Genomic DNA, 15,670 nt, shown 5'->3' with positions numbered 1-15,670 from the left:
ATATATTTTAACTATATTTATGGGAATGTGGAAATAGTAAATAATGATAACTTGCAGAAAGTAAAAGATATGGACATTAAACCATACATATTGCTACTTCTCTGAATATATAACTTTTAAAATACTGCCTTTGTCAGATTAGTGATGGAAAATTGCTAAATCAAAAGGATATATTTCAATCATTCAGTTAATAAAATATTTATCAAATATATTAATATTAAAGTTATATATAATTATTTGATGCCAAATAAATTTTGTAAATACCTAATTACTTACTTGCAACCAGGGGTTCCTCTTCTGATGGTTTAAAGTAAAAGGAAACCTTTTCCAAATCAAATAGTGCAACCAGTGTATCTTCTAACATGGCTTGTTCATCTGTCTACAAAGAAAGAAAAACAATATATAATACAAGATGATATAAAGCAATATAAATTAACATGACATAATGTAAATCCAGACCAAAATAACTTTGTAGTGTGGCTAATTGTTTTGTAGTTTTAGTAGAGAGAGGGTTTCACTGTGTTAGCCAGTATGGTCTCCGTCTCCTGACCTCGTGACCCACCCGCCTTGGCCTCCCAAAGTGCTGGGATTACAGGTGTGAGCCACCACACTCAGCCTAAACCATTATCTTAAAAAAAAATCCTTTTGAAGCAGCAAAAAAATGTCATGACCCTAGAAAGAAAGGACAGGACTGAAGAATCAGTGTTTATTCTGATAAAAATACACAAAGCAAGAAATGTTCCAGACAGTATGGCCTTTGAGGGCTACAGCATAAGCCATGGTGTTGCAGCAAACATTGCCAAAGCCAGGCCCAAGTGACCACTGGCTGTGCCTTGCTCTCAGGGACACACAGACCACCGGAGCACTGCTCCTAAAGAGCCATTCACACTCCTGGGTGGATGTTTTCTTTCTGCCTTTCTGACAGAAGCAGAAAGACTACGGGTTTCTTCAAATTTTTTTTCCTTAGCAACCTCTCTATTTTCTTTTTAAAATCAATTCCTTAAATAAATTTAAGGGTTTCACAAGACCAGGTGAAAAAACACACACACAGCTTCATTGAGATATAACTCACATACTGTAAAATTCACCCATTTAAAATGTATAGCTCAGGGGTTTTAATATATTCACAGAGCTGTCCAGCTAGCACCATCATCTAACTTTAGAATATTTTTATCATCCCCCAAAGAAACCCGATACCGAATAGTATTCACTCCTCATTTTCCTGCCCCCAACCGTCAGTTGTAGGCAACCACTAGTCTACTTCCTGCCTCTAAAATGTACCTAGTTAGTACATTTCACCACAATGGAATCAAACTATATGAGGTCTTTTGTGACTGGCTTATTTCACTTAGCATAATGCTTTCAATGTTCATCCATGTTGTAGCATGTATCAGTACTCCATTCCTTTTTATTGCTGAATAATATTCCATTATATGGACACATCACATTTTGTTTATCCATTCATCAGTTAATGGACATATGAGTTGTTTCCACTTTTTAGCTACTATGAATAATCTTGCTAGGAATGTTTGCAAGATTTTACAAAATTGTAAGATTTTGTGTGAATGTAAGTTTTCATTTATTTTAGATATTACCTAGAAATAGAATTTCTAGGTAATATGGAAACTCTACGGTTCATATTTTGAGGGACTGCCAAACCAGTTTCCAAAATGACTCTGCCACTTCCCACGAGCAACTTAGGAGGGTTACAAACTTTCTCCACATCCTCCCCAAAACTTGTGACTATCTGTCTTTTGTGTTATAGCCATCCATATCACACGTATTGTGGTATTTCATTGTGGTTTTGAGCTGCATTTCTCTCATGGCTAATGATGTTGATCATCTTTTCATGTGCTGTTCGGACATTTTTATATCTTTGGAGAAATATCTATTCAAATCATTTGTATACTTTTTAATTGGTTATTTGTCATTTTACTGTTGAATTTTAAGGGTTCTTTAAATATTCTGCCTATGTCACTTATCAAATATATTATTTGTAAATATTTTCTCATATTCTTTGAGATTTCCAATAAAATTAAGTTTAAAGTAAAAGCACCGGCACTTGATTAGACAATGGCAGCTTAAAAGTAAGGAAAACACAACAGAAATAAAGTCTTACTTATTTACACATTCATTCAACAGATAATTGATGCCTACCATGTGTTAAAAATTAGGCTTCCTATCATATGTAATTCACACATACAGACACATATTTGTTTTTCAACTCAAACATGTTACTCTGTAGCTACATTTTCTATGTGTACTTTAACAGATGAAATAGGCTCTCATGTTTAAAATTACAATTCTATTCCGTGATCACCTAACGTTTACATATTAAAGTGAACATATTTGCTTTTAAACATGATGATAACTATCCAAACCACCAGAGGTATACGTGAAAAATCTCTTAAGTTCACCACAGTTTTATTTTTCAAATATTTAAAGATGCTTTCTTCATATCCACTGTGGAAACCCGATGAATAAACATAGAATATTCTACAGCAATTAAGGCAATGCTCTTCGATTTAATAGGACAAACACGCATACAAAGAAAAGAACTAAAATTATTTAACATACGCAAAGTTTAAACAGATTGTCAGGCAGTATGGTATTTGAGCTCTCTGAGCTTGGCTCTCAAGCCTGCTCCAGGACATCAATCGCAATAGGAGCTTTGGTTTCACAGCAGCCTGTGTCCTTGGACTGGGAGTAAGGAAAAGCAGCAGAAAGACCCTTTTTCTTCTGGTGACCTTTTCCAGTCAGTGGGTAGGGATACAAGAATTAGTAACAGATGGAGGCTGTCTCAGCTTTTAGCAGCCACAGAGAAGAGATACAAATCAGCAAAGAAGGAATACATTCTACATACTAATTAAAAACTGAAGGACCACAGAAAAATGTATACTTTTAACGTAGCTGAATGCATGCACATTCATAGAGATAACCCGGGGGAAAGAAATAACTATTTCTTATTTCAAAACATGCTACAGTGTAGGTTACAGTTGACACAGACAGTGGGAGTCATGTGATTTCCTTACCAAGTTTGGTGACAGAAGTGACTGAAAGTGAAAAAGAACACCTGCATTCGCTATCTGGTCCAGCCACCTCCTGCTGGCTTCCCAAGTTTCCATCTCATTTTCCTTGCTGTTGTCAAACATCTGGTTCAAGGCCGCCATGAGCTGCTCAGAGAAGGCACAGACAGTGGCCACAAGAGTCTGGCAGAAAACCATGTCTCTACGGAGCTGTGTCTCACTATCTGTGATCAAAGAGAACATAGAGAATGCTTTGAAAAATGTTGCAGATGGTGAGAACCAATGAGTTAAGCATCTACATTCACTAGCATTTCATCTTTTCACTAAACTCACACATGTGAAAATGTGAATTTGAGCTCTATGAATGACCACACACATTTTAGCAAACATGCTTTACAGAAAACACTAAACACCAAAAAATATTAGAAATATTAAAATATTTTTTCCTCATCAATATTGTGACTCTATTCTAGAATCATTAAATTGTTTGATAAAACCTGAGGGAGAAAAATAAGGCTTCATTTATTTATATTTTCTATGCCTGATGGGACACAATTTGCATTTGCTGCAATGACATTTTCCTAAACAAAACTCAAAGTCCAATTCGTCAGTTTTTGTTGGCAAATTAAATACAATATTATCAATACAATTTTTAAAATTAACAACTAAACCTAAAATATTAATGTGAAATACATATAGGGAAGAGTATATGATGTTCAATTGTTTGCAGGTATAAGCAAATCTCTCTCTCCTGAATGGTGTTATTAAACTTCATGAGCTATAAGTGTGTTCAAATATCTAAGAATATAAATTTCTATAATTCTTTCAAATAAGCAATGTATTTATAGTTTTAGTATGAATTGATTTTTATATGTTTAACAGGATTCTTATCCTGCAATTGACTGGAGTTTTGGTTAACCCACTGATATGGTTAGGCTTTGTGTCCCCACCCAAATCTCATCTTGAATTATCATCCCCAGGTGTTGAGGAAGAGACCTGGTGGAAAGTGATTGGATTACGGAGGTGGTTTCTCCCATGCTGTTCTTGTGATAGTGAGTGAATTTTCATGAGATCTGATGGTTTTATAAATGGCACTTTTTCCTGTATTCTGACACACATGCTCTCTGCTCTCTCTTGCCTACCACCGTGTAAGACATGCCTCTTTCCCCTTCTGCCTTCTCCCATTCTAAGTTTTCTGAGGCCTTCCTGGCTCTGCATAACTGTGAGTCAATTAAACTTTTTTCCTTTATAGAGTACCCACAATCTCAGGTATTTCTTCATAGCAGTGAGAAAACAGACTAATACACCCACTTTGAAGATATGTTTCCACTGTGAACTGCCACTTCTGAACTAGAGATTTTTCAAATGGAAAGAAGCTAACACACAGAGTTCATTTCTTCTGGTGGTTGGATATATACAAACTACAGAAACACAAAGCTACACATTCCATATTTTGAAAAATCACTTCCACTAGAAGTGGAAACAACAAAGGGAAAAATAACCTCCTGTCAAATGCATACTAAATATTTCAAGGATTCATAGACTTTTCTGGAATAAAGAAGCATTATCAATATTAGTGTATAACACAGAGATAAATGCTGACTTTATTCAGTGGGGAGCTCCTGTTTTATTGACCAAACAGGCATAATTTTTAAGATTTTCCAAGAACATTGAACATCTGTTTTTAATAACCATCAAAGGTATATGTATATATAATTTAGTTTCTATGTTACTTCGTTTCACTGTAAAACCTACTCTCGAAAATTTTATTAGAAAGATAATCAAATATTCAAAATATTTAATTTTGTATCTGAATATTCATTTATTAGGCTCAACTATAGAAACATGCTGCTTTGGTAGGTTAAAATGGTGGAATATGGCCATTCCATATGGCTCAGCTTACTAATTTAACCAACAACATGTGTTAAGCGTCTATATCATGTGCCCCATGCTACTAGATAGGAAAGGGCATTTATAGGTAACTATAAAATCTTTAAACTGGAAATGAACTTTGTCCAATCCTCAATTAAGAAAAAAAACTAAACACCATTTTGTTGTGCACAATTTCTATCAGAGTAGACACTGAACAAATGTTCACTAAATCAATGATTAAAATAGAGTCAGTGGCACTAAAAATAAATAAAAAAGTGAAATGAAAAGACATGAGTTAATTCTCTGGTTTCTTGAAATATCTGGATTTAATTTTACTTAAGAAGCTAATTCAGATAGCTTGTTAGCTCCAGTGTGCACCTAGGGTACTGAGGTTCACGACAGAAACTAAATAAGTAAAATAAATTGTCCTATGTCTTTGTTGTACATTATTACTTTGTTTTTCAGATGTTCTATAGTGAAGCAGAAAATCTGGGTGAATTTTAAAAAATACTTCAGTAGATATGGCAGCAATACTCCCACCTATACCTTGACAATGTTTTAATAAAAATCTAATCGGAAAGAAATTATGGATATTGAGCGAAAAGCAAAAATCTAGAGAAAGAAGGATCTGCACTTCAAGCTTTAACAAAAATCACCGGGATTAATAACTTTGCACTGGTAGAAATAATTATTTCCAAGTTTCTTTTGTGAAAAAATTCTCTTCTATTTTTATCCTCAGAAGAATACTTAGATGTTTATGCTATACTCTGCTACTATATTCTATTTGCATTTAAGCCAAAATAAGATTTTTCTTTCAACCTCTTTATCAAATCAGAACTGATTGCAATTGACAGTCATCTTTTCAATGTGCAAAACCTGTTGATAACTTGAAGTTGTATTCATTCATCAATTCAAATGTTTAACACTGAATGAATACCCTACAGGAATTGACAGCTGCAACAACTACTAGAGGATCCAAGCTGGGGCCTCAGCCATACTGAATAAAAATTCATACTTCATGAGGTGATATTCTTTTGCCACCTTCCTATTTTCAACAGAGAGTATATGAATTGTTTGCACAGATTCAAAATGTACATATTATATCAAGAGCTTTTCAAATTAACTTTTTACAAGTCATCATCTCACAGTGAATAACAAAGTTAGAAAACAGTGGCATAAGCGGGACCTTGCGACCTATCCCCAACTTCTATTTACAGCTTCTCAACATACCACTTCCCTCCATTCATGCCACACTACAGCAACAATGTTCACAGAATTATTGGGAGAGCACATTAAAACAACATATCTGAAAGCAGTCAGAAGCGTGGGGTACGCAGACCTGTCCTCTTTGAGCCACACAGTACTGCTCGGCAGTTCTCAAATACCAAATGCCCTATGGCCTACATTTGGCCTATACCTTCCTTCCAGATGTACTTTATGCCCTTGTCCTTCTCCTCTGTGTAGCAAACTTTAAATCAATCTTTAAGAGTCAACTCATCAAACTATTGAAACTCATTGAAAGGTTATCTCCCCTTGTGAAATTCCCCTCTTCCCAAGGAAGTACTGGGGCTCTTCTTCTGGTCACCATAGACCTGGGGGCATCCTTCTACTGGAGGGCTAAATATATAACACAGTGGGCATTCATTTATGAGTCTGTGTTCCCGAGGAACCATCAGCACATCAAGGCCAGAGAAGTGGCATGTGACTTAGGCTCACACTCCTTAGAGGCGTATCAACCGCTTTCAACTACCCATTCTACGCCAAAGTTTAGGTATCAGATCCTCATGTGGAAAATGGGGTCCATTCCTCCTTCTTAGGTCTACGATAAAGATAAATGAGATAAAAAGTATTTAAAGCACTTAACAAAGTAAAATGGTGTATCATTATCATTGTAATTCTTCTTTTTGTCCAGCGTCTAGCACCATGCTTGGCACTGAGTAGGTGCTCAGCTTTATTGCTCATGGAGAAGGAACAATTTGTTACATAAATACAACAAAATCTACTAACTCTCAGCAAAAATATCCAGGTCTTTTTCTTTCAATTATGCAACCATTCAAAATTTATAAGTATCCATCCTTTACCAAAGGTATTTTTGGTTTTTTTGTGTGTTTTTGTTTTGCTTTGCTTTGTTTTTTTAAGACAGAGTGTCTTGCTCTGTCACCCAGGCAGTACAGTGGCAGGATCATAGCTCACTGCAGGTTCAAACTTCTGGGCTCAAGAGATCCTCCTACCTTGGCCTCCCAAATAGCTGGGACTACAAAGTGTGTGCCATCACTTCTGGCTAATTTAATTTTTTTTTTTTTAAGGCAAGGCTTCACTATGATGTCCAGGCTGGTCTCAAACTCCTAACCTCAAATAATACTCCATCCTCAGCCTCTCAAAGTGCTGGGATTATAAACAGGGCACACTGCCTTCATTTCCTATTTTCTATGAATAAGAAAGAACTACAGCAAAAATCACATCTGTTTTCAGCTACTAGCAAAAGAAGTAAAACAGAGATTTTGAGGGTTTTTTTTTTTTTGCTTACTATTATTGTAGAGTAAGATTTTTATTATTTATTTTTATCATAGAGTAATATTTTTCTCACAATGAGAGTACACTAAAAAGAAATGGTTTTTGTACCTATAAAATGCTTCAGTTTCATTTTAGTATTTAAGCACCTATCTCATCTTCTAAAACATGTTTTAAATTACACTATTTAATCTTGGCTGTTTAAAAGTTTAAGATCTATAATTAGCTAGCTGGTCTAAAAAGAATGAGATGGTTTCTAGACACACAAAAGCAATCTCAGAAATTATGCTAACACAGAGATTGTAGGGCAAATAAAGCAAAATAAACAACAAAAAAGGAGATTAGAGAAAGGTAGAAATAAAAGGAGGTTAAGAATATTTAAAAGACACAGTTTACCCTTTTCAAATGAACATAATTTCACAGCCAAAAATATGAAGTATTTTGGCTACTGTTTTGGTGTCATCCTATATAGAAGAGGGGAAGAGAGAGTGAGCAAATAAAGCAGGAAAATAAAGAATCATAAGAGGAATAGAAAAATAAAATTTAAATCAAAATAAAAACCTACCAGAGCATCCATTTGAGCATTAATGAATAAAACGAAGCATCCTGGAATCACCTCCGGAACTGGAAAACCTAAGTTTGAATTTCAAAACTGCCACCTACTATTTATTCATTTATTCAATAAGACATCAATATGCCTAACCTTCTAGATGCTCCAAAGTCAGTGTTGACTGTATACTATGTGCTGGTTATTATTAATCTGCCAGAATGTCAATTTCTTCACCTTTACAACTGTGGAAACAATAATATTCTCACGTGGTGGGTTGTGGGGACCCAATGAAATCCAAGAAAATGAGGTCCATGAATTGTGTTTTTAGTAAAGCTCAAAAACTGTAAGATATTTTTGCCATTATTATTACTCAGTCAAAAAGCAAAGTAAAAACTTTTTTCATTACGGCAAAAAACCAGAGGACAAATAAAAAAGCCCTGTTGGTTAACTTGGTTCATTCGTAATTTAAAATTTCCAAGTGTGGTACTTTGTAAAAGTGGTCACAAATTCTTTCCCTCCCTGCATCCACACTCTTGCAATGTAATTTTGAGACCCTCTCCTTCAAAAGTAGAATCTACGTCTCTACCCCTTAAGTCTGGCCTTGCCAGTTACATGCTGGGGCCGGAAGGTGACAAGCTCTTAGACATTTGCACTGTCTTCCTGGAATCCTGCAAATCCACCATGTGAACGAGAACAGGCTAGCCTCATAGATGACGAGAGACAGGCAGCCCAGGCAGCCCTGTAACCTCAGCTAACAGCCAGTCAAATGTTACATATGTGAGCAAGGCCACCCTAGATCACCTGTGCCTAGCCAACCCACCACCTGACTGCAGACACATGGGCATACCCAGCCAAGATCAATAAAACCTAGCACAGACCAGCAGAATCGCCCAGATAACACTAGACAGGTAAGCAATAATAAATGGTCATTGTTTTATGCCACAAAGTTTGGGGAATTTTTTTTAGCACAACAAACACTAACTGCTATCACAAGTAGTCATTCAGGTTATATTTTTCGGAATGAATTCCTATCAAAATTTAGTTAGTGTAATAGAATTTCTGTGTATACACATACACATACTTTATGGGAAATAGATTAAAATAATAAAAGTAACTCATTCAACATATCTATATATCTCCAAATCTACAGAAACAGATGCACAGCAGGCTAACATCAAACTGTTCACTGTAATTAAACGGCATGTGAGTTTTCCCAATCTTTATAATCCATTTCCTTCTAAATGCATTTTGAATGAAAACCCTGTTGAAATATTTCATACATTTTTCCTTTTTCATTCATATAATTTTTCATTCATTTTTGTCACAAATATTTGTTGAATATCTATATGCCAGCCACTATTTTGGGCATTTGCTGATGATCAAAATAGACATAGTGCCCGCCTTTATGACATTTACAGTCCATCATCTGCAATTTAGAATCTCATCAAATATTTAATTGTCCTTTAGTGTCATTTTCCATTACCAATATTTTTTGAGCTCTCACTAAGTGCATGGTAAAAGTGTTTTAATGTAAGATTTGTAAAATGTTTACATACATTCTTGTTCATAAACAAAATTTAGACACGATTAACTTTAGCAAAACCTGCTCCCTTTCTCCTGTTTAATAATATTTTGTTTAAATCTCTATTCATATATGTTTTCATGGTTTTGCTTATAAGAGAATACAAGTATGTGTGTATATATATGTATGTGTATATATATATTTGCATTTTTATTAAAATGATGTGAGTACTTTTTCTAATCTTTCCAAAGGTTTCGAGAAGGTAGGGATCATATTTCCTTTTTTTTTTTTTTTTTTTGAGACGGAGTCTCGCTCTGTCACCCAGGCTGGAGTACAGTGGCCGGATCTCAGCTCACTGCAAGCTCCACCTCCCGGGTTCTCGCCATTTTCCTGCCTCAGCCTCCTGAGTAGCTGGGACTACAGGTGCCCGCCACCTCACCCGGCTAGTTTTTTGTATTTTTTGGTAGAGACGGGGTTTCACCATGTTCGCCAGGATGGTCTCGATCTCCTGACCTCGTGATCCGCCCGTCTCGGCCTCCCAAAGTGCTGGGATTACAGGCTTGAGCCACCGCGCCCGGCCAGGGATCATATTTCTATTTTGTAAATGGTTGAAGGCACTGTCCTCAAATTTCAAGGCCTTTATGATCCTAGGCCACAATCACTTAAATAGTAAAAAAATAAAATGCAAAATGTTACCTGAATATTCAAGAAGAGCCAGGAGTATCCTACACCTCACCTCTGCAGAGAAAGAAAACACATCAGTTAATTGTTCACTCTTTCTGTCACAAATACCATATTTTAACTGTGTAGTCAAAATTAGTATGATCTTATTATACTAGGCTGGTGCAAAAGTAATTGCGGTTTTGCCATTACTTTCAATGGATGGCAAAAACAGCAATTACTTTTGCACCAACCTAATATTAAATAATAAAAATCAATTCACTTGACATGCTACTCTTGCCTGTTTGCCTACACTAATTCTATCCATTGTTCAAGATCCTGAAATGTCTCTGAATTATATCAGTCAATGAAACACCATTCAAATCCTGGCAGGTTTTTAGGTCATCCTTAGCTGTTTTAGCCTACTTGGTGTTCTGCAAGCTACAACTGTTGTAATCGCTAGCAATAAACTGTCAAACAATATTTTATTTATATATATATGTATGTGTGTGTGTGTGTGTGTGTATATATATATATATATATATACACTCTTCTTCCAACCCCAACCCACAGAGGGTCAATCACAGATGTAAATATAAAAACTTACAAAGTTCCTGCTAAATACCCAAGACTATGGGAAACAAAAAAGATTAAGTTATATCCTATTCTAGACAGATTCACAATAGAGTCAGAAAGACAGAATTGACTAAAAAGAAATGCAGGAAATACTTGAAAGGGCACTAATTTTTACAAGTGAGACTGAAAGAAGAAAAGGATTTCAGAGGCAGGAAAGTACAATAAGCTAAGAGTCAGAAGACTGCTGTTATATACTAACTTTGTGGCTTTAGAAAATTGCTAAATTACTCTGAGTCTCAATTAACCCATTCATAAATGAAGATAACATCTGCCTTATCTATTTTACAGGTCTGTGTAAAATATAAGTGAGAATATGTATGAAAAGTCTTTAAAAATTGTTTAAAGTGCTATATACATGTGAAGACTGTTATTATTCTAATCTGAATCTGGCCGAAGTTGCTATAGAATTCTAAATGAGACTAGAAAATATTTCATAAAACTTTAAATTATCACTGTCAAGAAAAGAGATACATATTCTAAGACTGAGAAATTTTGCTAGCAAGGGAATATAGTAGAGAATGAATCACAATTATTTAACAATCTAGCATAGAGAGATTTTACTATGTCATTAAGAGATTGAGATTGGGATATGATTAGAAAGCTCCACTGAAAAATGGCTTCTAACAGATCGATGAGTTTAGTCTTACCTAACAGAAAATCACTGCAAGACTCTGTGACACAGTAGTGAAATTATGAACACGATATTTTAGGAAGATGAATCTCATAATGGTTATAAGAATCAGAAAAAGATAGGGAGAGGGAGGTTAGCCAGAAAAATCATTGCAATTACTGAAGTGTGATAAAAAAGGGAAAAATTGAAGAGACACTCTTTAGAATATTGGGACAAATACAGGGAAAAAAATTTTTAAATGTAGGTTGCTAAAAAAAAAAATGAGATTTAGAATAAAGCATTTTTCTTTTTAGGGAACAAAAAGTCAAAAATGTGTTCACTAATAAACATCTAAATTTAAGGCGATGGTGGGCTACTCAGATAAAAATATCTTCATTCAGCTGATGATATGAGAACATAACTTACCTCAGAGTTAACATTAAGCAGGAGACAGGCATCGTCTTAGTGACACCATACAATTAATCTTTCCTCACTTAATTCACTGTCTTCTCTGCTCTCTTCTACACACAGTTTAATCTGCTATGAATGGGTGAGTATATAATGACACAATTTTTGAATGTCACTGCAACAGTTCTTTCTAAATAAAGACCATAGAATTACAACACCTTGATATCACACGTGGTATATAATGGATGGGATATTTTGAAATCGGAGACTAGGACAAACATTAGAAATGGGGTCATCCCAGCTACTTATATAAACTAAGAAATTCTGGCCTGGTGGCACCAGGTTAAATTAAGTCCCAAGATTTAACCTTCCATTAAGTCATTCATTCACGATATAAAGACAGTCTAGGAAGTAGAATGAAAATGACTTAAGTTGAATAGGATAAATTCGTGCTGAGCCAGCAAAGTTTCTCAGAGTGCCTCCACATAACAAGCAATGGATTTCAACGATCCTAATGCTTTTTCCACTCCTAACAGGACCAGACATCACAGGGATTACCAGGAAATAGTAGTATGCCCTCTCCCTTGCATAGTCCAATGAGATGAAGCAAAAAGTAATCATTTTTAAAGACTCACTTAACATGGTGACAATCACAGCTCTGACCCAAACAGCTCACTGAAACAAAGAAATCTGCAACCAGAGATGCAACTTAAATTCTACAGAGAGCCCTCCCCACATAATTGACTATAAGACTCTCAGCCCATTCAACTACACTCAACTGGCTAGTGGACTCCCATGACTAAGAGTGGCACCCATATACACAACACATATTGATCAATCCATCAATCACTATGTGTATATAGTTATCATTCCTATAGCTGCTTATTGTGACATGAGTTACAAAGAGTACAAAAGTAGGTCTTGAGAAGAAAATGTAAGATTTTTAAAATGAGTACTTTTTGAAAAATTAAACTTTTTATCCTGCATTAGAAATGTATTTTTTAAAACTTTTAAGTTCAAGGGTACATGTGCAGGTTTCTTATATAGGTACACTTGTGTCATGGGGGTTTGTTGCACAGATGATTTCATAACCCAGGCATTAAGCCTAATACCCATTAAGTATTTTTTCTGATCCTCTCCCTCCTCCTACACTTCACGTTCTGATAGGCCCCAGTATGTGTTGTTCCTCTCTTTGTGTCCATGTGTTCTCATCATTTAGCTTCCACTTATAAATGAGAACATGTGGTATTTGGTTTTCTGTTCCTGTGTTAGTTTGCTAAGGATAATGGACTCCAGCTCCATTCATGTTCCTGCAAAGGACATTATCTCATTCTTTTTTATGGCTGCATATTATTCCCTGGAATACAGGTACTACATTTTCTTTATCCAGTCTACCACTGATGGGCATTTGAGTTGATTTCATATCTTTGGTATTGTGAGTAGTCCTGCAATGAATATATGTGTGCACACATCTTTATGACAGAGTGATTTATATTCCTTTGGGTATATATCCAATAATGGGATTGCTGGGCCAAATGGTATTTCTGTTTTTGGGTCAAGGAATCACCACACTGTTTTCCACAATGGTTGAACTAATTTACATTCCCACCAACAGCGTGTAAGTGTTCCTTTTTCTCTGCAACCTTGTCAGTATCTGTTATTTTTTGATGTTTTAATAATAGCCATTCTGACAGGTGTGAGATGGTATCTCATTGTAGTTTTGATTTGCATTTCTCTAAAGAACAGTGATGCTGAGCTTTTTTTCATATGTTTCTTAATGAACAGTGATGTTGAGCTTTTTTTCATGTTTGTTAGCCACATGTATGTCCTCTTTTGAAAAGTGTCTGTTCATCTCATTTGCTCACATTTTAGTGAGATTGTTTTTCTTCTTGTAAATTTGTTCCTTATAGATGCTTGACATTAGACCTTTGTCAGATGCACAGTTCGCAAATTTTCTCCCATTCTGTAGGTTGTCTGTTTACTCTGTTAATACTTTCTCTTGTTATACAGGAGCTCTTAAGTTTAATTAGATCCTATTTGTCAATTTTTGCTTTTGTTGCAATTGCTTTCAGCATTTTCGTCATGAAATCTTTGCCCGTTCCTATGTCCAAAATGGTATTACTCAGGTTGTCTTCTAGAGTTTTTATAGTTTTGGATTTTACTTTTAAGTCTTTAATCCATCTTGAGTTAATTTTTGTATAAAGTGTAAGGAAGGGGTTCAGTTTCAATCTTCTGCAAATGGCTAGCCAGTTATCCCAGCACCATTTATTAAATAGAAAATCCTTTCCCCATTGCTTGTTTTTGTCAGCCTTGTAGAAGATCAGATAGTCGTAGGTGTGTGACATTATTTCTGGGCTGTCTATTCTGCTCCATTGGTCCATGTGTGTTTTCATACCAGTACCATGCTGTTTTGGTTACTGTAGCCCTGTAGTATAGTTGGAAGCTGAGTAGTGTGATGTCTCTAGCCTTGTTCTTTTTACTTAGGATTGCCTTGGCTATTCAGGCTCTTTTTTTGGCTTCATACGAATTTTAAAATAGTTTTTTTCTAGTTTTGTGAAAAATGTTATTGGTAGTTTAACAGGAATAGCATTGAATCTGTAAATTGCTTTGGGCAGTATAGCCATTTTAATGGTATCAATTCTTCTTATCAATGAACATGGGATGTCTTTCCATTTGTTTGTGTCATCTCTAATATATCTTTGAGCAGTATTTTGTAGATCTCCTTGTAGAAATCTTTCACCTCCCTGGTTAGTTGTATTCCTAGGTATTTTATTCTTTGTGTGGCAATTGTGAATAAGATTACATTCCTGATTTGACTCTCAGCTTGACTGTTGTTGGTGTATAAGAAAGCTAGTGAGTTTTGCACATTGATTTTTGTATCCCGAGACTTTGCTGAATTTGTTTATCAGCTTAAGGAACTTTTGGGCTGAGACTATAAGGTCTTCGAGATATAGAATCATTTTGCCTACAAACAGGGATAGTTTGACTTCCTCTCTTCCTATTTGGATACCCTTTATTACTTTCTCTTGCCTAACTGCCCTAGCCAAGACTTCCAATACTACGTTGAATAGGAGTGGTGAGAGAGGGAATCCTTGTCTTGTGCTGGTTTTCAAGGGGAATGCTTCCAGTTTTTGCCTTTTCAGTATGATGTTGTTGGCTGCGGGTTTGTTTTAGATGGCCCTTACTATTTTGAGGTATGTTCCTTCAATACTTAGTTTATTGAGAGTTTTTAACAGGAAGGGATGTTGAATATTATCAAAAGTCTTTTCTGCATCTACTGAGATTATCATATGCTTTTTGTCTTTAGTTCTGTTTACATGATGAATCACACTTGTTGATTTGAGTATGTTGAACCAACTTTGTGTCCCAAGGATAAAGACTACTTGATCATGGTAGGTAAGCTTTTTGATGTGATGCTGGATTTGGGTTGCCAGTATTTTGTTGAAGATTTTTGCATTGATGTTCATAAAGAATATTGGCCTGAAGTTTTCTTTTTGTTGTTGTATCTCTGCCTGTTTTTGGTATCAGGATAATGCTGGCCTCCTAGAGTAAGTTAGGGAGGAGTCCCTCCTCTTCAATTCTTTGAAATAGTTTTGATAGAAACTGTATCAGCTCTTTTTGTACATCTGGTAGAATTTGGCTGTTAATCCATCTGGCCCCAGGCTTTTTTTTGGTTGGCAGGCTATTTATTACTGATTCAACTTTGGAGCTTGTTATTGGTCTGTTCAGGCATTCAAATTCTTTCTAGTTCAGTCTTGGGAGGGTGTATGTGTCCAGGAATTTATCCATTTCTTTTAGATTTTGTAGTTTATGTGCATAGAAGTATCCATAGTTATGACACTTATGTGTAAATACACATAATATGATAGTTATGT

At 35.5% G+C, this 15,670-nt stretch overlaps 1 protein-coding gene across 1 annotated transcript in view; it reads right to left on the bottom strand.

The window, feature by feature from the left end:
* Positions 1 to 15,670, bottom strand: part of PREX2 (phosphatidylinositol-3,4,5-trisphosphate dependent Rac exchange factor 2) — a 282,460-nt gene that overhangs the window by 101,059 nt on the left and 165,731 nt on the right. Inside the window, exons 31-33 of the mRNA XM_028852724.2 lie at positions 10,178 to 10,219; positions 3,033 to 3,250; positions 277 to 379 (exon numbers count right to left, since the gene is read on the bottom strand). Coding sequence (XP_028708557.1) covers positions 277 to 379; positions 3,033 to 3,250; positions 10,178 to 10,219 — 363 coding nt within the window. The remainder of the gene's footprint in view (positions 1 to 276; positions 380 to 3,032; positions 3,251 to 10,177; positions 10,220 to 15,670) is intronic.

Source organism: Macaca mulatta, chromosome 8 (assembly GCF_049350105.2).
Source record: "Macaca mulatta isolate MMU2019108-1 chromosome 8, T2T-MMU8v2.0, whole genome shotgun sequence".
NCBI classification, from domain to species: Eukaryota; Metazoa; Chordata; class Mammalia; order Primates; family Cercopithecidae; genus Macaca; species Macaca mulatta.
Note: the sequence above shows the minus strand (reverse complement) of the source record. Positions and strands in the feature narration are given on the sequence as shown.